This window comes from Lygodium microphyllum, chromosome 28 (assembly GCF_053477565.2).
Source record: "Lygodium microphyllum isolate KBCC chromosome 28, Lygodium_microphyllum_v1.1.10, whole genome shotgun sequence".
NCBI lineage: Eukaryota > Viridiplantae > Streptophyta > Polypodiopsida > Schizaeales > Lygodiaceae > Lygodium > Lygodium microphyllum.
This window is the reverse complement of record NC_141162.1, coordinates 41,723,425-41,744,771: the sequence shown is the minus strand read 5'-3', so window position 1 is coordinate 41,744,771 and position 21,347 is coordinate 41,723,425. Positions and strand designations below refer to the sequence as shown.

The following is a 21,347-nucleotide window of genomic DNA, read 5'->3' as shown; positions in this document are numbered from 1 at the left end:
AGCTTCTCCCACACCTTTGGAGATGTTTTGTATGAGATAATTTCCAGAACAACTTCCTTCGAGATGCACCAAGGAGATTTGACTATGCCTTGGTATCCACATTGTCCCAATTGAGGATTGCTTGCTCGTAGTTGTCTTTGTTCCAATCTGATGGAAGAGGAGATAGCTTTCGGGGATGCAAGGCAAATTGTGAAACGATACTTTAGAGTGGCTTTTGTGCAAGCCAAGCTTTCATAACCACACTCCAAGTTAGATAGTCAAGTCCTTTAGTCTTGTCATCAGTATTGCAGTGTGCAGGAGCCATTTTAGGTGAGATGAAGAGAAGAAGTAAGGGGAATGAGAGAGATAGGCACTTAGAACTAATAGTCCAATACCATGAGCTCAACAATTTAAGAGAAGTTTAAGATAGTTCAGACAAGAGAGAGTAATAGATCTGAAGAGGGTATAGTGATAGAAGCACAAGAAGTAACACAATTGTTTTGCACTTGAGTGCGTTGAGATCAGGCTGAAAACAAAAACAGGCTGAAAAAGTTGAGGCGTATGAAAAAGAGAGTTGACTGCACAGAAGATCAAAGTGCCAGTGGCTTTGATGGAGACGATGGCCGAACACAGGCTGGAATTGATAAAACACAGGTACAGCAGGTAGAAAAACACAGACTCAGCTGCTGAGAACTGCCGCCCAGCTGCCAAATGAAGTGCTCAGGCCAGCCGGATCAGAACAGCAGCAAAACACAGGATTTGGCACAGCTGGGAAAAGTAATCAAATCTGAAACAGCAGTTGGAAAGATTGTTGTGGAGCAGTGGAAGCAAGGAGATGGTGCTGATAGAACTGCTGTTAACATGAAGAATAGAAAAGGACAGCGAGAATGCAGTGAAATCAAAGGGAATAGACTTAGGAAATGGAATCCATATACCAAGTCTTGAGGGTGTGTGCAAAGGTACGGGCTGTTGGCAGCCAGCAGAGTGCTGCAGTCTCCCTCTCTCCAATAGGAAGTAGAGTGTGCTCATGTAAGATGATTGACTAGTGGAGGAGAGGAGCAGCCTGTAAATAGGTGAAATAGATACATAATAATGATTAGGTCAGCTGCATTAAATGTGCCATAAATCAGGTCTACTACGTTAAATGCATGGCAGTGAAAAACGAAATGCCTTTTGCCAGTGAGCTCTCTAACCCATGACATCTACAATGCTAACACTTATCATGATTATCTACTTGACAGGTAGCCTCCTTGACTGCCCCAACACTTGACATGCTCTTCCCAATTTCTGCCTTGTTCATCCTCTCATTGTGGACGGCTGCATTTTCAGCCCATTCAGTTGTCTTGTTGTTACACAGCTCTTGGAGGACACACGTTCCTCATGCTGCGTGCCCAATCCTACATCATCCTCTGCTCCAATTGGTGGTTTCTAGACTTGGGATTTGTCTCCAGTAGATGATGCACTCTACTTGACAGGTAGCCTCCTTGACTGCCCCAACACTTGACATGCTCTTCCCAATTTCTGCCTTGTTCATCCTCTCATTGTGGGTGGCTGCACTTTCAGCCCGTTCAGTTGTCTTGCTGTTACACAGCTCTTGGAGGACACACATTGCTCATGTTGCCTACCCAACCCTACATCATCCTCTGCTCCAATTGGTAGTTTCTAGACTTGGGATTTGTCTCCAGTAGATGACGCACTCTTAACACCTCCCTCAGTTTGCTCCCATGAGAGCTCCCGGAGAGCCATTGGTTGTTGAGCAGTTCGGCCTTTGAGCATTGTGTACACACATTCATTTACATTTAGCATTCATTCAATTTCATTAGATCGCCTTCTACCCTATTTTGCATTTTTGCATTTTTGTTCAAGTTCTTGTGTTTTAGTCATGTTTGTACATTCTATGTTTTTTTAGTGCAAACCTTGCTCTACCGTACCTTGCAGCTATTGTGGGTGCTGAGTTTGTGTGAGATACATGAGTGACACATAACCAACTCACAATGGCTAAGACACCTTACTCTTGGAAAGCTATGGCGTCTTCTAAGGTTTCTTCTTCATTGGAGGCCTCGAGGTGGCATTATGCTCTCAACAATGAGGACAATGCTTCCTCTCCCTTATCTTCATCCTCCTTACTAGTTGTTGCAAGATAGATGGTTGTGTAGTTCAAAGAATTCATGCACAATAGATACCCCACAACTATACTCTTTTGTCTTCAATCTACTCTCCATGAGGAGCTGCACATCAGTCAAAATTTTGATTATGAGGCTAGCCACCTCTCCACTTCGAAAGGACATGTGAAGATATGCTAGGGTAGGCCCAACTATTCAAGGCTGATCTCACACCCCATTGGGCAAATGATATTGTTGCTATTTTAGAGAATGGAATTCTTGAATGTCCCATTGAGAAATCTTGTCTCACTCGCTTGATGATTAAGACCCAACCCTACCATATGATTGCTAGTCAACTCTATCGACTAGGGCAGGACAGTCTCCTCCTTCGATGATGCATATGTGAACATGACATGGAGCATGTGCTTCAAGAAGCCCATGGAAGCATTCCTTGTGGACATTTTGATGGTCAAGCTACAGCACGTAAGTTTTTACAAGCCCAATTGTGGTGGCCCACCTTGTTTAAGGATGCAACACATTTTTTTAAAAGCATTGGATGAGTGCCAGTGCACAAAAAAGCATTACCTTGCAATTTCCAGGTGCCCATGTTATTTCTACTTTCAGTAAAGGGGATCTTTATGCAGGGCACTAAGAAAACACAGAATGTACGAACATGGCTGAAACACAAAAAAGACGTTTTTGAAAAAATATGTTAAAATTCATGACCTTTTTGACGCCCGGAGGGAAAGAAAGCATTTTAAAATCATCCCTATACCACCATCCAATAGATAGGCAATCAAAATGCATTTTTTATAAAGCTTACTTGGCTCTTGACAAGTAACCAAAAGAATGAGTCGATTGCATGCTCTCCCTCATGCCTATAAATACACCCTCTCTCCTTCACAAAGAAAGCAAGAAGGAAGACCTCTTGATGATGGAAAAATTTCTCTACTTCTCTTACACAATAAACGCAAACCTTGAATGCAAAACACAAAACACAAATATAAATAGAGAAGAGAGAGCTCTAAAGTGAATGAATGAATGCTATAAATGAATGAAAGAATGTACAAGATACTCGAGGATAGAGCTATCCAACAGTTGGTAGTTCTTGTGGGAGTGGGCTGAGGAAGAGATCGATGTGTGTCGTCCATCAGAGATAGATCTCGGGTGCAATATCCACCAGTTGGGGCAGATGCTGATGAAGAAAAGTGCTGAAAACACAAAAATAACCTACTATGGATAGAAATGCAAATCAAGTTGATCTCGGCAATGGAAGGGTGGTAGACTGAAACTTAGAATGCAGCAGTCTCTAGGGCTAGAATTGGTAAATGTACCAATGAACTGCCTGAAGATGATGGCAATTGACTACCAGTAGTGGGAGGTTGCGCGACAGTTGTAGGCCACATAGCAACAGTTGGTGGCGGTTGGACAGCTAATGGAAGAGGGTTGATGGCTGAAACCTACAAGACAAGGACTATGCTGAAGGATCCTTGTCTTATAAGTGGGCAGCTTGCCTATTTAAAGATACAGAAGGATCCTCTCAAATTAGGGTTTTTCAAGTGGGACATAGAGACTCTAGAACTGCTCTTTATTTAATGTCACTTTTGGTAATTTACATGTTTTTGGGCTGTTTTAAAGAGCTAATCTGTATGTAGTGAATTTTTAGCTCAACATCCCCTCTCAAGCCCAAAATTGAAACAAGAAAAGGGGTTGTAAGAAAAACTCAAGCCATTTTTAAAAAATCCCTAGGTGTCTCACCCCAAAGTAGCGAGGGCACGAGACAAAGGGTGCTCGTCAGTTGCCCAATGACCTACCAAGACTACAGAGGTAATGGTTATCTTACCAAGGGAGTCCAAGTGATCACCTTAGAGAGGCCAAGGCATCCGACAAAGAGTGCTTGTTGGCTTTCCAGTGGCCTATTAGGACCCACAAAGATGGATGGAACCACATTGAACTGTTTTGTTTGTTTGTTTGTTTTTTTGGGAGGGAAGATGGTGTGCAGTCTATCAAGCAATTGTGCCCCATGTGGGAGAAGAAAAAGTGGTGGTTAAATCCAACACATCACAAAACTAGACAAGCTATCCCAATCTGTCAAGGGTCTTGATGACAAGGGAAAGTAGTGAAGTATAGTGAGGTGGTGAAAAACTATGGTGGAGACAACTCAAGTTCCAACTAGGTGTCCTCTAAACAATGAGATGCATAGAGTAGTGTGCTACATGATGAGAATGCACATGTGTCAGGTGATACTTAGACGATGTTTCTCGTGGGGATTTTGTTTACTTGCCCAAGTGTCCTAGAACAAAGATGATATCAAGGCCTTGGGACCTCCTCTCAACCTTAGATGTCAAGGCCGAGGAGGAAGAGGAGCCCGATGTTGGTCTTCGTGTGGTGCTGAGAATCATGATGATAGATGAAAATGAGGATGAAACACTTGAGTGGAAGAGCAAGGTAGAAGTCACTGCCATGATAGTATCAAGAGAGATGTTGCATGATCCATCTCAGGAGGGGAAGCCTCCATGTCGGTAGAAGAGCATATCTCCTAGGAAGATGAATCCACGAAAGGAGTGGTGTGTATTCCATGTCTCCATCCTAGGAAGGATTGAATGCGAATCTAAGGTTGGAGATGCAAATTTGCATGTTAGTCCTTTATTGAAATACAAAATCTTGCAAGAGAGATCTGAGTTTGCAAAACAGATGTTAGTAGTGAGATGTTCCAAATCAAAAAAGAAAAGAAAAGTAAAGCTAAATGAAATATGCATAGTGAATGTGCATAAATGAATGAATTCAATGGAAGACTAAAGAAGGAAAAACTAAGGATGTAGTCACCTTCATGTTTTTCCATCAACGGGTTTGTGCCAATGAAACACATGACGAGGTGGGAAAGTGTACCTAGAGTGGGGTGCAAGAGGAGATCTCGGAATGGATGCAAGCAGTGCAATGGATCAATAGTCCCAAAATATGCGGAAATAGGGTGAGTTCCATACTTGTTGACTTGGTTCTTGGGGAGGAACTAGCAGACTAATTAGCTAATCCTTTAGGGGTAGCTGGAGACAGAAGCTGCTTGCCATTTCTTTCATGGTTCCATCTACTTGGAGTTTTGCTCTTCTACTACCATGGAGACTTCCCCTCATGGCGGATCGTGCAACATCTCTCTTGATGCTATCATGGTGGTGACTTCTATCCTTGCTTTTCTAGTAGGGATGCTTCTTCATCTTTATCCACATGGTTCTTGACACCTCATGAAGACCGACATCCTTAGGCTCCTCTTCCTCCTTCAGTATTGATATCCAGGTTAAGAGGGTTCCTATCCTTCTTGGTATTCTATAGGTTTCGGCACTTGTCTTTGATATTGGCCTTTCCCTCCCTATTGTACCTTCCCCTATGGCTCCTAAGCTATTTCCACTGGCGGATGACACTACCTTATTAATTATATTTCATTACCTTTCCCTCGTCATCGACATCCTCTATTGGTTGGGTAAGCTTGTATTGTTTTGTGATGTGTTGGGTGTACCATTCATACACCCGTCTTTTGGGTCACTGTTTCTTAATCGGCCACCACCCATCACTTTTCAACCCAAAAAAGGGAAAAAAATCAAAAACAAAAGTTCAATGTAGTTCCATCTGCCTTTATAGGCTTGGTAGGCCACTGATGAGTACCCTTTATTGGATATCTTGTCCTTTGTGGGGTGACTACTTAGACTCCCTTAGTAAGATAACCATCGCTTATGTAGTCTTGGTAGACCATTGGGTTGCTGACGTGCACCTTTTGTTCGATGCCTTGGTTGCTTTGCGGTGGGATGCCTTGGGATAAACCTTGCAGGCTTTCCCTTTCAGCTCAATTTTGGGCCTAAGAGGGGGTGTTGAGTTAAAACACGCTTCGTAGTTGATTAGCATATTTAAACAACCCCAAAACATGTGTAATTAATGAAAAATGCAAAATTGATGCTTAGTTCATGAGAGTTTCAGTGGTCCCCCAAAACCCTAATTTTTTGGGGCATCCTTCAGCATAATTGGTCATTTCTATGGTGATTTAGGCATTTATTGCTGGCCAACCAGCATTAAATTCTGGCTGACTTGATCATATTATTGGCATCATTTTGTGCTTCATATTCAGGCCCCCTCCACATTCAATCATTCACCATTTGTAGATTTTGGTGCAGGGTTTTGTTGGAGAGAGGGAGCCAGTGCCAGTGCCTATGCTACTAGTGACTCACTGTTGTACGTGATTGTCTCGTGTTTGGTATATGGATTCTGTTTCCTGAGCACATCTCTGAGTCTCTTTTGCAATGTTCTTATATTTTCTCCTTCCTTTGTCTTTTGTCTTGTGTTCAATATTCATGCTTCCATTGTTGCATCTACTTCTAACATGGTATCAGATTTCAGGATCGGAGTTCCTGTTGCTGTTTTCTGCTGTTGCAGGTCTGCGAACTGCTATTGCTGATTAACTGTTGCCACCTCCTTTCAGCTTGGCAACACATGTTTGCTGAAAAACACCCTGTCTCCTATCCTTTGCAAGCTGCATTTTTGGTTCATCTCTCTTTGTTTACATTTCCTACTTTAGTTTCTTGCTGATTATCTATATTTAATGCATGAAAAATCTGCATTTTACTGTGCAGCTGCTGCGCTTACTAAATTTAATGCCTTTGCAGGCTGGATGACAGCATTATCTGGCCATTGACAGTGTTTGTTGGCTGTAATAAATCTCTTTTCCTTGTTTTTGGCAATTGTTTTTGTGATCAGCTTGTCCTATTTTGCGTTTGAGCTCTAGTCAGTGTAGTATGTGTTGTATTTTGATTGTATTCTCTCTCTCTCTCTCTCCTTGCCTTTATTTTCTCTTCCTATGCTCTCCAAAATGGCTCCCCTTGTTGTTGTTCTATTGATGACAAACTACACAGCCTTGATTATCCAACAAGGAGTGTTGTTATGAAAGCATGGTTTGTGCAGTTATGGCGCATTGTTTTTGGAGCTCTTGAGCGTTTTGAGCCTCCCACTCCTCTTCCTGTTGATTGGGACTAGGACAACTATAAGGAAGCTGTGCTTACATAGGATTTTGATGATGCTGTGTATATTTTTCTCTTCTTCGTTGTATTTCTAAAGAAGTTTTTTCTCCTGGTCACCTTTTGCTAGATAGCTTCAATGATATGGATGAAGCTTCAAATGTTCTATGAGGCTCCATCGACTATGTGTGCAATTATCCTTTATGGACAACTACAGTGGATAAAGTTTGAGCCGAAGGATACTATCCAATCATTCTTGCTTTGTGTTATAAAGGTATAGGATTAGCTTCCACACATGCAATCCACCCTCTAGAGGCTCATCTTGTGGGGATTGCGCTCTACAAGCTCCCTCCAGAGTTTGATGGAGTGGCCAATGCTTTGTGGGCCTAGACATCATCAATACTAGTGAGTTTTATCCATATGTTCTCCATGCTGCTTGGGCATGAGGTAGCTTTGTGGATATAGGAGAGGCTTTCATCCCAGTATGGTGGCTCCAATGAGGTGTTTGCAACTTCAGAGAGGGGTGACAGAAAGAAGAAGTTGAAGGCCCAATGTTTAATAGTAGTGTAGTAAAAAGAGATATTTGCGCAAGGATTTCAAAGAGTTAGTGACTTCGAGAAAGAAAAAGGAGAAGCAGTAGCAATAGGATACGGACTCCTCTATCAAGTCATCTACCTCCTTGGACACTGATTTGAATCCTCCAGCCAAGGCTAAGGCCAAGACATGGAAAGGGTTATCTTCTTTAGATCGCGGAAAGGGCTTGGTAGCCCCTCCTTCTGCTGCTTTCTAGTGCAGGTGGTGCGGTCATTCCTCTCGACTCTCCAGTACTAGAGAGCTCTCGACTCTCCAGTACTAGAGAGGGAGTGCGAGAGGATGGTGAGGTGGGATAGGTGAGCCTCATCTATACGGGTATACCTGTGCACAAGTTCCAAAGAGGGACTTTCCTAACACATTGACCAAAGTCTGGCAAGTTTTGGAATCGTGGAGTTGGGATTGACTTCTAGATTCATGATGGGCTATTACTCGATAGAGAGTGGGATTGGCTCCTAGTCTAAGCTCACATGTGAGGACACTTTGGTGGTCCTGGTCAAAGACAAGGAATCCATATTCACGTATGTTCAGAGGCATTTTTGACAGAATGGTCATGTATGCTACTATGAGGCATTGTTGATAGACACAAAGATTTGCTATGATTCTTCTCTATTTTCAAGCTTTGGTACAATTGACATCGACAATTGGGTTCTCTCTGAGGCACCTTGGTGGTGGTTTGATCACCGAGTGCTTGTGTATCCACGGTCCTATTATGGTGATCTTTATTGTATGGACTATGATGAGTCATTATGATTGTATCGTTGTATTGTATTAGATCACCCATGATTTGAGAGAGGGTGTTAGTAGTATAGTCAGCTCATGTGCGAGTTTGGTGGACTAGGCATGTAGGTTGGGCATCTATCATTTTTTAGGTGTCATCTAGGAGTTTTTATTGGTTATTTCTATGGTGATTTAGGCATTTATTGCTGGTCGACCAGCATTAAATGCTGGCTGACCTGATGATATTATTGGCATTATTTTGTGCTTTATATTCAGGCTCCCCCCTCACACATTCAATCATTCACCATTTGCAGATTTTGGTGTAGGGTTCTATTGGAGAGAAGGGAGTGGGTGCTAGTGCCCATGCAACCAATGACTCACTGTTGTATGTGACTATCTTGTGTTTGGTATATAAATTCCATTTCCTGAGCATATCTCTGAGTTTTCTTTTGCAATGTTCTTGTGTTTTCACTTTCCTTTGCCTTTTATCTTGTGTTCAATAGTTTATTTTAGCATTCTTTCATGCTTCCACTACTGCATCCACTTCTGGCACATACTATACATGGCGACACGGGAGCCCAATGCTCTCCTACTAGAGGTAAGAGGTCACATATGGAAGACAACTTGCCATATTTGACATCATCATAAGGAGGGAATAGAGGATTGACAGGAGTGACAATTTTGTATAAGGTGGAGCTAAAGCATATTCTATATAGGGTTAGTCAGGAGGAGTTATTGTTTTATACAAGGAGCTAGAGGGTCATGAGTGGATATAAGGAAGCTTGTTTTATACGCATTTGGATGCATAGATTGCTTATATGAGATATATATTTCTTATTGGTTTATATTACTTTGCCCCATGGGCTCTATGTATGCTATTTAGGGAGAGTAGCCACCCTCCTATCACTATATGAGGATATTGTGCATAACTTAGATATGTGAGTGAGTGACTGTTTGTGCGTGCGCGCGCGTGTTTTTTGGGGCTAGGTGGATTTTCTTAGTTGCTAAATTTTCAGCCGTTTTGTCCAAAAAGTTTAGCATGTAGTTATTCATGTTGTGTCCCTTGTGCTAACACATACATATATGGAAAGTTAATATACTCATACTAAAAACACAGGCATATACATAAATTTTTTTCTAAAATGGATAATACATGTGCACACACACACACACATGTGCGCACACATTTTGTGATAGAACTCTGTCAAGACATAAGAGAAACAAAACACATGCACACGTGTGTGTGTGTGTGTGTGTACACATACACGTGCACGCACATGTGCACACGTGTTTTGTGATAGAACTTTGTCAAGACACAAGAGAAACAAAACTTGTACGCTTTCTAATTAATTTGCATAGTCAATTACTTATTGAATTTGTTTCTTTTGTAATCAATAGATATCTAGAAAAGTGCAATAGAGTTGGCTACCGACTGATGAGTGGTCATAGGTTATGGTGGATCCACGTAGTGGATGAGAAAAAAGATAGCAGACACTTTTACCTATATGACACAATTGGATGTCTATGACCAAAAGTCAAGCACATCAGGGTCAAACTTTCACATAGAAAGGATTAATGCCTTGATATGTAAGCTAGATTTGCCAAAATAAATAGTTACAATCAACATGTATTAGGTATGCCGTCCCAATTGCTCTCCCTATCCTTGTTCCCTATTACATGCTGCTACGAGTCCAAATACCTTAGTTGCCATGTATTTGCCTTGCACCCAACCACCTTTCATCCCCTTAGGCGAGAATGTCCCATAGAAGAGCTAGTTCAATGATGAGTTTTAGGAAATTCATGCTCGCCTTGCACCCAACCACCTTTCATCCCCTTAGGCGAGAATGTCCCATAGAAGAGCTAGTTCAATGATGAGTTTTAGGAAATTCATGCTCGCCTCTAGCGTGAGGAAGCATTAGGGACTTGTACACATGGCCGAGTATACATTGTCTTTTGTCACCTAGTGTGGAGGAAGTAGCGGCCTACTTTGCCAAGTTGGAGCATGAATTTATTAGCTATTTTTAGAATAGGACAGCTAGGTGGTATGGAAATTGTTCTAGGAATCTAGAGCTAGAGACATGTAAAATCTATGCTACCTTGCTCTACTAGGTACTTATAGAGTCGCCTCTCACTTGACCCTATAGAGTAGACCCACCCCCTCTATTTTCTTCAACACATGCATGCTTTGGGGCACCATTGACAGACTACAGCATAGGACCACGAAAGAGTGGCAGCAGGAGCACATTCCACATGTGAGGAACATGCTGCACTGTTCCTAGCTCACTTGGTCAATGGAGCCCTTTGCAAAGGCTTTTCCCATAATTGATCAGCTAAGATTATATTACCAACTATTGAAGATTTGGGCTAGCGCGCCCCACAGCCCGCTCCCCCTTCGCCCAGCCCCTCCTGCACCCTCAAGACAACACACACACACACATCAAATCTCTTCTCTCTTCTTTCTTTAGGGTCCCCTTTGCCAGCACATCAGTTGACCATTGCCACCTTCTTCTCATGCTACTACTCCTGCCCCTACCATTGTTGCACCGTGCTCATCATGATTGTCACTCTCCTTGCCAACTCTATCCCATTGCAGCTCCTCCCCTCTTTGCACATCTTCTCTCTTCACTACTTGTTTTGTGCATCTCTCCCCTCCTTGCCTTGCTGTTCTTCCCATTTTCCTCCTTGCCCTCCATGAATATTACTCTAAATGGAATGATCAAGTTAGAATCATGTATTATTGAATCAGATTGATATCATGACTTGCATAAACCCACTTTTGCTTTTAGGTCATGACATTATCTAGCAATGCTTCGATACTGGAACAACTTCAACCTTTAAAAAATCTATTCTCATTCTAGTGGGCCTCAAGGTTATTTAATGTTGCATAGCATTTGTGAATGCTATCGTAGAGAAGAAGCCCTATACTTATGTACATTTAAAACTCAGTTCCTTGTGTCAATACAGCTATATTTTATCATGCTTGTGAGGTAAGTTGCAGTTTTGTCTAGTGTAACATCATAAGCCATGGGTTTTTCTCTGTTATTTTGTTTATTGTTACTGTTGCTTACCTTGGCTTGCTGTGCTATTGCAGAGGAAACATGTGACACAACATAAAGAGCTGGTTCGAATAGGCTGTGGTGCTGGTTTTGCTGGAGATAGGCCCACTGCTGCCTTAAGGCTTCTTTCCAAAATACATGAGCTGGATTACCTTGTGCTGGAGTGTTTGGCTGAAAGAACACTAGCAATTCGACATAATGCAATGAAAGCTGGAGCCATGGGCTATGATCCACGAAGTATGCCACTGTGTTATTAAAGGTTTTTTCTTTGATGGATTTGTTAAGTTTGTTGAAAGATTTTTTATGTTGCTTTGAGACTATGTTTAATCTAAATTGTGAAAATGTAAATCTTGTTCGGTGCTATCATCAACATGTAGAGACAGGTCTGGTCATAAAAAAGCCTCTGATCTTACATGCTTGGCTTGTGAGAAATGCAAAATATTATTGTATGCACTTGTATTATAAAGGAGGTGATTATTTGAGTGATGACAAGTGAGAAATAATGAAGGATGTGTGCTAAGTAATGTTGCACATGGGAATGGCCATGTAAATTGGAAATCAATGCCCAATACATGTTAATGAACTTTTATTTGAAAGTGAATCAAAGTTGCAATGGAAGGAGAGTGAACAAAAAAGGAGAGAGATGAACATAAAGGTAGAACAATGAAGCAGGGGCCCCAAGGCTGAAGGCAAGAATACTATTGAAGTACATACAAGTAAGCTTATAAATAGTTCTAAATTTGTAGGAGAGAGAAAAGTTGGCCAACTTGTAATGCATGATAATGGTCCGCTGACCTGAAATGGTCATGTTTGGAAGAGACAAAACATGCAGGACAAAATTTTGGTCTAGGACATTAAATGGGCCTAGGAAATGACTTGTGGTGTCATGTGGGCTAGACAAAACTAAACATCTATTGACTAGACTAAGGCTGATGAAAGTCAGAATGACTTTCAAGTTCAAAGAGCTTAGCACATTAAATGTGGATGGACAGAAGGGCAGGGATGAGAGAATTATTAATTTCCAGCCATTGATTAATTGCTGGAAATTAAGTCTAGATGCTGAATCTTTCATTAGAAGCTGTGCCACTTGTTAGATGGAGAGGGAATCCGCCATGCAGGATTGGGAGAGCTGTTTGGGGCTGGCTGATATTGTGGAGGAGCCATTTTGAGACGGTAGACTGTAGGAGAAGCTGACTATAGCCTAGGCAGTTGCTGCTAGAGAGATTTGGGTCATCAAAGAAGTTGTCAGAGGCAGGTGACAGCCATCAGGAGGCCCCAGGACAATAGTTGACAGCATTTTGCTGCCCTTCAGGAGCAGGCAACAGCATCCTTGGGTCATCGAGCTGTAGACGACAGCTTTGTGGGCTGTGGCAGTGGGCAGCAGCAGATTTGGGGCTTTTCTGGCGATAAATAGCCCAATTTCTCTTTCCTAAGCATATTCTCTCATTCTCAGACAAATTCTCTGCCATTCTTAGCAGATTGAAGGTGGATAGCAGTCTAATTGCTGTCAAAACCCTACTTTTTTGCAATTTTTTTTTTGCAAAAATTAGGGTTTCTTAGCCGCCTCAGGAAATGTGCCCATTAATTGGAGGCCTATGATCAGAGTAGCAGCTGCAAGTGAAGAAATTGCAGCTAATTTGAAGTGATTGCACATCCACATTTGTATTGATCTGCGTACAAGTATTCTAGATTCAAATTGTGCTTGAATTGTGTCAGAATCAAGGGGGAAATTGGATCCTGATGTTGCTGGTCATTGGTGATATCCTAAAGCTTTGAAATTTGTAGAGAGATCAACCTGCATCTTAGTGTTCTACAGGGTCAAATAAATACAAGTTAAAGAAGTACCACAAGGGGCACTAGTTTTGGGGCCAACCGGTTGTTAGCTGTCCAAGATTATTGTGGTAAAGTTTCAGATTTGTGAATTATTTGCTTGCTGTATTAAGTGTTAAATCAGGTCATCTACCATCCTATCTGAGAAGGAAGGCTGGTTTCAGGAGATGTGGATTTACTCTTTGTGGCTAGCCAATTTGGCAAACTTGGGATCCAGTCATCCAAGAGATGTTTATATGTCCTAGATGTCAGTTCAATCTGACCTAGCCAAGTGGCAGTGTGCATGGCAGGGACTTGGAAGATGGCTTGGGCATCCAGCCTTTTAAAGTTATGTGACTCTTCCCATTTTTGAGTAAAGAGACTAGGTCTAAAAAAATGCCGACCTATTTGCTTTTAGAATCAGCCTTGCCCCTATTTATTGCTATAATTTTATGCTACAACTTCTGAATTGTCCTTTCCTATCATAGATTCTCTTTCATACCTTCACTTGAACCTCCTCAAATAACTCTTATTCTCCTTAATGTACACCTTTTCACTCTTGCCAATCTTATCCTCCAACAACTTCACTTATCACCAATGCTTCTCACAAGGCACCTCTGTTTGAAGCTTTTGTCGTGAGTGAACCTTGACACATGGAGGATGCTTTGACTTTTCTTGATTGTGGGCACATGTATGGACGTCATCTTGAAGTGTCTTTTTCCTTCATGTTCAACTCAAGAAAATGCAATGGCAACTCACCAAGCCACTTTCCAGTTGTGCCTACAACCATGTGTACATTGCCTCTTCAATTCCAGTCGGTCTCTTTAAAGGGTAGAAGAGGAAATTAATGAGACAAGCATTGACTTATGGTTGGCCAAGTGTGTGTGTATGTGTGTGAGAGAGAGAGAGAGAGAGAGAGAGAGAGAGAGAGAGAGAGAGAGAGAGAGAGAGAGAGAGAGAGAGGAAGAGAGAGAGAGAGAGAGAGAGAGAGAGAGAGAGAGAGAGAGAGAGAGAGAGAGAGAGAGAGAGAGGCGGGATGCGTCGCTGCCGCCTGACACCATCGCTTGCAGGTCCCGCCCGTCGCCCTCGCCTGACGCCCTCGCCTGCAGGTCGCGCCTGACGCTTGCCTGCACGTCCCGCCAGTCGCCCTCTCCTGACGCCCTCGCCTGCAGGTCTCGCCTGACGCCTGCCTGCACGTCCCGCCCGTCGCCCTCGCCTGCAGGTCGCAGGTTCCGTCCCGTCCCATCGTCACAGGTTCCGCCACGCAGGTGCCGTCCCGCAGGCCCCGTCCCCGTCCCGTCCCGTCCCGTAGGTCCCGTCCCGCAGGTCCTGTCCTGCCGTCACGCAGGTTCCGTCTGCGGCTGGAATCGGCCGCTGGCATCCGTCCGCCGCTTTCTCTCTGCGGCAGCAGTGCGCGTCGCTCTGGTAGGCTCTGCATCAGGTTTCACGCCCTTGTCTATTCCACCAAAAACCCTAAGTTCAACAGTCGCCCTGCTCCTGGCGCCGCCAGCGTGCCCTGTTCCCGGACACTGCTGACGGACACCTGCCCGGCAGCCCAGCCTGTCCCGTCTTGCTGTGGAGACCGCCCGGCCTGTGCCTCGCCTGTCTGCCCCTGCACGGAGACAGAAAAAAGGGAAAGCGAGTGAGCCGGCAAAACAGAGGGTCAGTCCTCCTTCGAGATCAAATCATCATATACGATGGCTGGTTTGGATTTGGACTTCATAGATCAAACAGTGGCAGCACTGGGCCCGGATTCCGATGCGGAGGACCCTGAGGATATGGTTCCGTGCAACGAAGAGATGCCCTCTGGTCCTGACATCCAGCCTGCGGGTAAACGTACCAAGCATGCTTCGGAAGAGATAGACGTTTCTCAGGATCGGTCCTATGCCCAGGTTGCCTCGGATTCGGTGGACTCTCAGGAAGTGGACTGGGAACACTTGCTGGAATTTGCAAACACTTTGCTTGGCGATTATGTTCAACATAATCAGGAAGCATTTTCTGACTCTGCACCTGACGATGTGCTGGACGCCACCGTGGATCCAAAAACTGTCCTACGCTCTTTTTCGGTATTTTATGATCGCGCAGTGATACTTTTCTTCACTGGTCGAATCCCGTTGCTTTCCCTTATTCGCCAGTGGATGCAACATCTGCTACAAGGGGACTGTGTTGAAGAGATTTTTGTTGGCTCCCGGGGTTTTTTTGAGGTCCTGTTGAAATCAGAGACGCACCGTGCTGCTCTCCTGTCTAAACTGCCTTTGTTTTTTGAACGCCGGTTGGTTCATGTGGTTCCCTGGCGTCCAATGGCAGATTTTCAGCGTCTGCTGCAACGTGAATGCCCGGTCTGGGTCGAGGTGGAAAACTGTCCGGCTGTTTATTGGCCGCTATTGAAGGATGCCATGGCTGTTGTGGGCACTATTCTGGTCCCTCCCAGTCTCCGGGCTGTGAATCGCAACCGCTTGTGTATGCTATGGGACACTGCAAGAAAAAGGCCTGCCTGGTTACGCCTCAATTGCCCTGGCATGCACCCATTACACTTTCGTTTGAAATGGGGCAATTTTGCAGGGCACTGCTTCTCCTGTGGACAGTTGGGGCACTTTATGGCCGAGTGCCCGGAACAACAACACACTTCCCATGATGGCCATGCTGTGCCGCCCATGGAAGAGATGGTGTGCGATGCCCCATCGCTGGATGCTACCCATCAGCCTCAAGCTTTGGCCAAAGGTAAACAACAGGTTGCGGGTCTGGATTCTAGCGCCACTAATTGGGTGGAAGTCCGTGCAAAAAAAGGCAACAGGGTTGTTGCGGCCCTGGAGAACAATGTGCCTATTACATCACAAGATTCCATGCGTACATACATGCGAAGGAAGGAAATGCCGTCTTCTGAGCGCTCGGCTCCTGCTATGGTTTCCTCTGCCCCCCGTCATCAGCCCGCCAGGAAAATGTCCTCGGATCGTTCAAAGGGTCCTTCTGCTAAGCTGGCATTTGATACCAGAGGTAATGTCATTACCCCGTGGGACCGTCGTTATCCCCGTTCCATCCAAAAGCCAGCAGATATGCCGTCTACTTCCAAATCTGGTCCGCAGAACTCTTTTGCAGTGTTGGCAGATTTCTTGGACGAGGGAGTCCTGGACATTCTCGCTGACAAAGTCAAATCGAGGCAAGCAGTGCCTCGTACCTGATTTTGTTTTGAGTATACATGAAAATCGTCACGTGGAATGTGCGTGGAATTTGTTCGCGACACAAGCAACATGCTATGTGGACTGTGTTGCATGAAAATCAGTGGGATGTCCTGTGCGCTGTTGAGCACAAGAGTCATGATGAAGCCGGAAAAGTGGTAGATTGCCATGGCTTTAGATTGTTTTATGCTGGGTCACAGGCCATGCATTATTCGGGTGTGCTCATGATTGTCCATGACAAATATCAGCCTGTTCTGATTAAAAATGATGTTCATGGCCGTTTTTTGGTGATTGAAATTATATTCGAAGGGGAAATCTTATGGCTACTTGGCCTCTATGCTCCGAATGATTCCTTATCTCGTCGGGCGCTTTGGCAAACTTTGCAGGCCTCCTTGTCACTTGGTAGACGGGGCTTCTTCATGGGGGATTTCAATATGTGTGTGGATTCCTCCCAGTCCACATCAGAGCATTCGGTGATGGATACGCGGGAAAGTCGTATGTGGCAGGCGTTGGCTCTTGACGTCCTCAAGCAAGATCTCTGGTCCTGGCTACACCCGTCCGCTACAGGGTTTACTTTCCATTCTGCCCAGTATGCAACAACATGGTCGAGATTGGATCGTATATATATCATGCAGAATGATGATTTCCTTCCTGAGCTGCTCGAAATAAAAGTATTGCAGCAATATGCCCTGTCGGACCATTTCCCTCTGCAGCTTGAGCTGCTTGCACAACCCATTGCCCCATTCAAGCAATTTCTGGAGAGACTCCCTTTGCGTTTCAATTCGTCTTACCTGAAGCATGCCATCTTTCAGGGCTATATGCAGCAATTGATTGACAGATTTCTCTTCGACTTCTCTTCTCAGGGCACTGCGTCATTCGAACGATTGCTTTCTAATGTGCAGCGGGTTGCTCGGCAGTATGGGATCCACCATGCCTCTCTTTGTCGGCAGCGTCGCAAGGCAGCCGAGGACATGCTGGCTTTGGTTCGTTCTCTGCTGGTGGACACTCTGGATGATGCATTTCTGCTCGCACTGGCCATGCGAGTGGCGGATCTTCTTAAAGAATTCCAATTGAAATCATATCAGCAGGCCAAACTGCAACATCTGACAGAGACGTTGCAAGATAATGCATGTCAAACCCATAAATTCTTTCGAGCTCTTCACGCCTCTCCTGCCAGGGAGAATATGACCAGACTCGAGGATGCAGAAGGTCACCTTATCATGGATCCGCAGACTATTGTGCAGATGTGCAGGACTTATTTCCGTGATCTTCTCGGCACCACTTCTCCACCTACAGATCAAATCACTCAGGCCCGTTCGGATTTTTATGACCTGGTCCGTAATCAGCTACCGCAGGACATGCAAGCTGTTATGGAGTCCGATATTTGTGAGGCAGAGGTTATGGACGTCTTGTTACATTTGCCCAAGGATAAAAGCCCGGGTTGGGATGGTCTCACCAATGAGTTCTTTGAAGCTTTTGCTACCCAACTGGCGAAACCATTGCAGGCCTTGTTTCAGCAGGTATGGCAAACCGGGATCATGCCTGCCTCATGGAAAGAAGGCCTTATTAAACTGCTTCCAAAAGTTCCTTCGCCATCTACATTGACACAGTGGCGCCCCATTTCCTTGATGGGTTCAATGTACAAAATCTTTTCCAAAATAATGGCGAATCGGCTTCATAAGCATCTCCCGGCCATTGTGCATCCTCTACAGTATGGTTTCATTAAGGGCCGAAATATTCTGCACAATGTATTGAATGCTCAACTAGCTATTGATTATGCAAGGCATTCTAACCAGGAGGTAGTACTCATTCAATTGGACTTGGAAAAGGCTTTTGACTATCTGGATTGGTCTTTCGTTGCTGAACTTATGTCGGCTATGGGCTTTGGTCCCAGGATGTCTCGTCTAATCTACACCATTAGCGCTGCGGCGTCTTCGCGAGTCATGCTGAACGGTGGTGTTACTGAGCCATTTGTACTTGCCCGCTCAGTCAGGCAAGGATGCCCTTTGAGCCCGCTATTCTTTGCCCTCGCGACACATCCAGTTCTTTCCATGTTATCCCATATGGTAGCCTCTTCTCAGTTGGCCGGTCTGTCGCTTCCTTCAGGCCAGCACTTCATTAGCCAATCCCTGGCGGATGATACTTTTATGATTTTGCGGGCGGACAAGGACAACCTCAAGCGCGCATTGGATGTTTGGGGCATTTTTGGCCAAGCCTCTGGCCTTCGCATCAATGCGCTCAAATCAGCCATTCTCAGCTGCACGGAGTCGGATTTGCAGTCCTTGGACTGGCAGGGTCTGGTTGTTCCTCGTGGCTCCATTGTCAGGCACCTTGGGTACCCTTTGGGTGTCGACGTTCCACCAAAGCAGCTTCTGCAATGGATTTCTCAGAAAATGATGGCCAAGTTTATGTATTGGAAATCTCAAGCCTGGCCCTTCCATATTCGTCTCAAAGTGGCCCAGACAATTATGTTGCCAATGTTGACATATTTTTTGCCATTGTTGCCCTGGACTGCTACGACTCTCAATGTTCTTACTCAGTCTATTCGCTTCATGCTATGGAAGAAGGACTCATTGCATGCAGGTATTTCCTGGATTTCTTGGTCGCATGCCTGCACCCCTAAACGCATGGGTGGCGGAGCTATTTTAGATGTCCAAACTCACATGCAGGCACTCCGTTGGTCTCTCTTTCGCGCCATGTGCTTGGATCATCATCCATGGGTCGATATAGCCCGTTATTTCCTTGAGAGCCATGGGCTTCTACATGGCAATACCCAAATCCGGACTTCTTGGTGGCATGTTCTTAATGCTGATTCAAGGTTCTCCAGTTCTTCCTCATCGCTGCTCAATCATTTGGTATGTTCCTGGAAACGGGTCCTTCTAAAGGCTCAGTGGCATCCAGCGGAGGATCGCTTGACTACGAATTCTTTTCAATTGGAATTATTGGCAGTCTCGCGTTTACTTGTATGGGAAGGCAAAAATGAGCTTAGACCACAATTCAACCGGATGGCTCGTTTGGGCTTGTCTTCGGTCGCGGATGCCACCCTTGCTAGTCGTAATGTGCTTATATCTTTTCGTACAGCCAGGAGGCTTTACAGGATTCCGCGGGGATATAGGCCTTTATGGGAACAGCTTTTGCGGATGCTCCAGAACAGACAACCCTTTCCTGCCCTTGCTTCAGATCATCCCTGGCAGGATTGGAACCTACAAGGCCGGCTGCCTTTAAGCAAAGCTTCTGCTAATCAAGTTTATCATATTCTGATCAAAGATCAACAATGGTTAGTTACCAAAGCCAATGCTTTATGGGGCTTACGAAAATCCCGGTCCTGGTGGAGGGCAACTGTGATGGAGGGCTGGTTGAACAAGACCCCCTTCAAATGTAAAGTATTTCTTTGGAGAGTGATGATTGGTGGTCTCCCGCTTGCGTCGGCTCTTTCCAAGCGACGAATCTCCAATGGCAACTGTTTCTTTTGCACCACTGCGGTGGAATCGGCCCGTCACAGATTTATTTCTTGCCGTGTTGCAAAAAAAATCTGGTTCTTTTTGTCGGCTATTTGGCAAGGAGCGGTTGGATTCACCCTGCGCCCATTTGATTGGGTTTTCGGGCAGCCCAAATACCCCACTCCTGCACAGCCACATATGAAACTCATGCATCATTTTCTTTGATATTGGGGCTGTTGGCATAACTGGACCATTAGGAATGCTTTTCTTTTTGACTCCGCCTATAATGTTCAGCGACATATTGCGAGGCTTAAGGGCCTTTTGTATTGGCAGTTGGATCTTCTCCGGCATTCTGATTTGCTCTCTAGGGAGGACTTCCGTCCTTGGCTTATGGCAATTTCATCTGCCCCCTTGCCATAACTTTGTAACTTGTAGCACTTAGCCCCTCTTCACATGATGGCCTGGATTGGCGTCATGTATCTTGTAATCAAGTTATCTTGTACTTTTTTTCGTAATTAATACAATTACCTTTTACGAAAAAAAGAGAGAGAGAGAGAGAGAGAGAGAGAGAGAAGAGGATGTGTGTGTGAGAGATCTGATTGTCAATGTGTGTGCATGTGTGCTGAGAGAGAGAGAGAGAGAGAGAGAGAGAGAGAGAGAGAGAGAGAGAGCAGGTGGGGGGAGGACGAAGAGCGCGATGGTGCCCCTGCTTCGTGCCGCCTTGCCATCGCCTGATACGGCCCGCCCTGCCGTCGCCTCGACCTGCGTTGTCGCCGACTGAAGACCCGCCTGTCGTCACCCCTCGTTCGCGTCCGCACCGTTGTCGCCTCTGCTCGTCTGTCCTTTGCGTCTTGTCAGCATCGTCAACGCCTGCGCCCCCGCCTGTCTTTGCCATTCGCGTCTGGGTCTCTGCGCCGCCAGCGGAAACCCTAGAGCCCTGTTCCTGCCGCCCTGCTCCTGGCGCCGTCAGCGCGTCCTGCTCCTGACGCCCTGTCCACGGCCGCCCTTGACGCCTTGCTTCTGACGCCCTGTCCACAGCCGCCCTTGACGCCTTGTCCCTGACGCCCTGTCCACGGTCGCCTGCCACTGACGCCCTGTCCACGGCTGCTGCTGACGGATCCCTGCTCGGCACCCCAGCCTGTCCCGTCCTGCCGTGGAGACCGCCCGGCCTTTGTTTCGCCCTTCTGCCCCTGCACGGTGACAGGTAACGCTCCGCTTTCATTAGCTGTCCTTGCAGAGTACACCCCTGGATAGCGCCTCTGTACAGAAAAGAGGGAGAGAGAGAGAGCGGGCGAGAGAGAGGGCGAGAGAGAGGGTCAGTCCTCCTTCGAGATCAAATCATCATACACGATGGCTGGTTTGGATCTGGATTTCATAGACCAAACAGTGGCAGCACTTGGCCCGGATTCTGATGCTGAGGAACCTGAGGATATGGTTCCGTGCAACGAAGCGATGCCCCCTGGTCCCGACATCCAGC

The 21,347-nt window shown here is 45.3% G+C and overlaps 1 protein-coding gene across 2 annotated transcripts in view; it reads left to right on the top strand.

The window, feature by feature from the left end:
- Positions 1-21,347, top strand: part of LOC148011396 (propionyl-CoA carboxylase) — a 126,642-nt gene that overhangs the window by 12,318 nt on the left and 92,977 nt on the right. For both annotated transcript variants that reach the window (XM_087670613.1, XM_087670612.1), the window contains exon 2: positions 11,481-11,682. In XM_087670613.1, the coding sequence (XP_087526739.1) occupies positions 11,481-11,682 (202 nt within the window). The remainder of the gene's footprint in view (positions 1-11,480; positions 11,683-21,347) is intronic.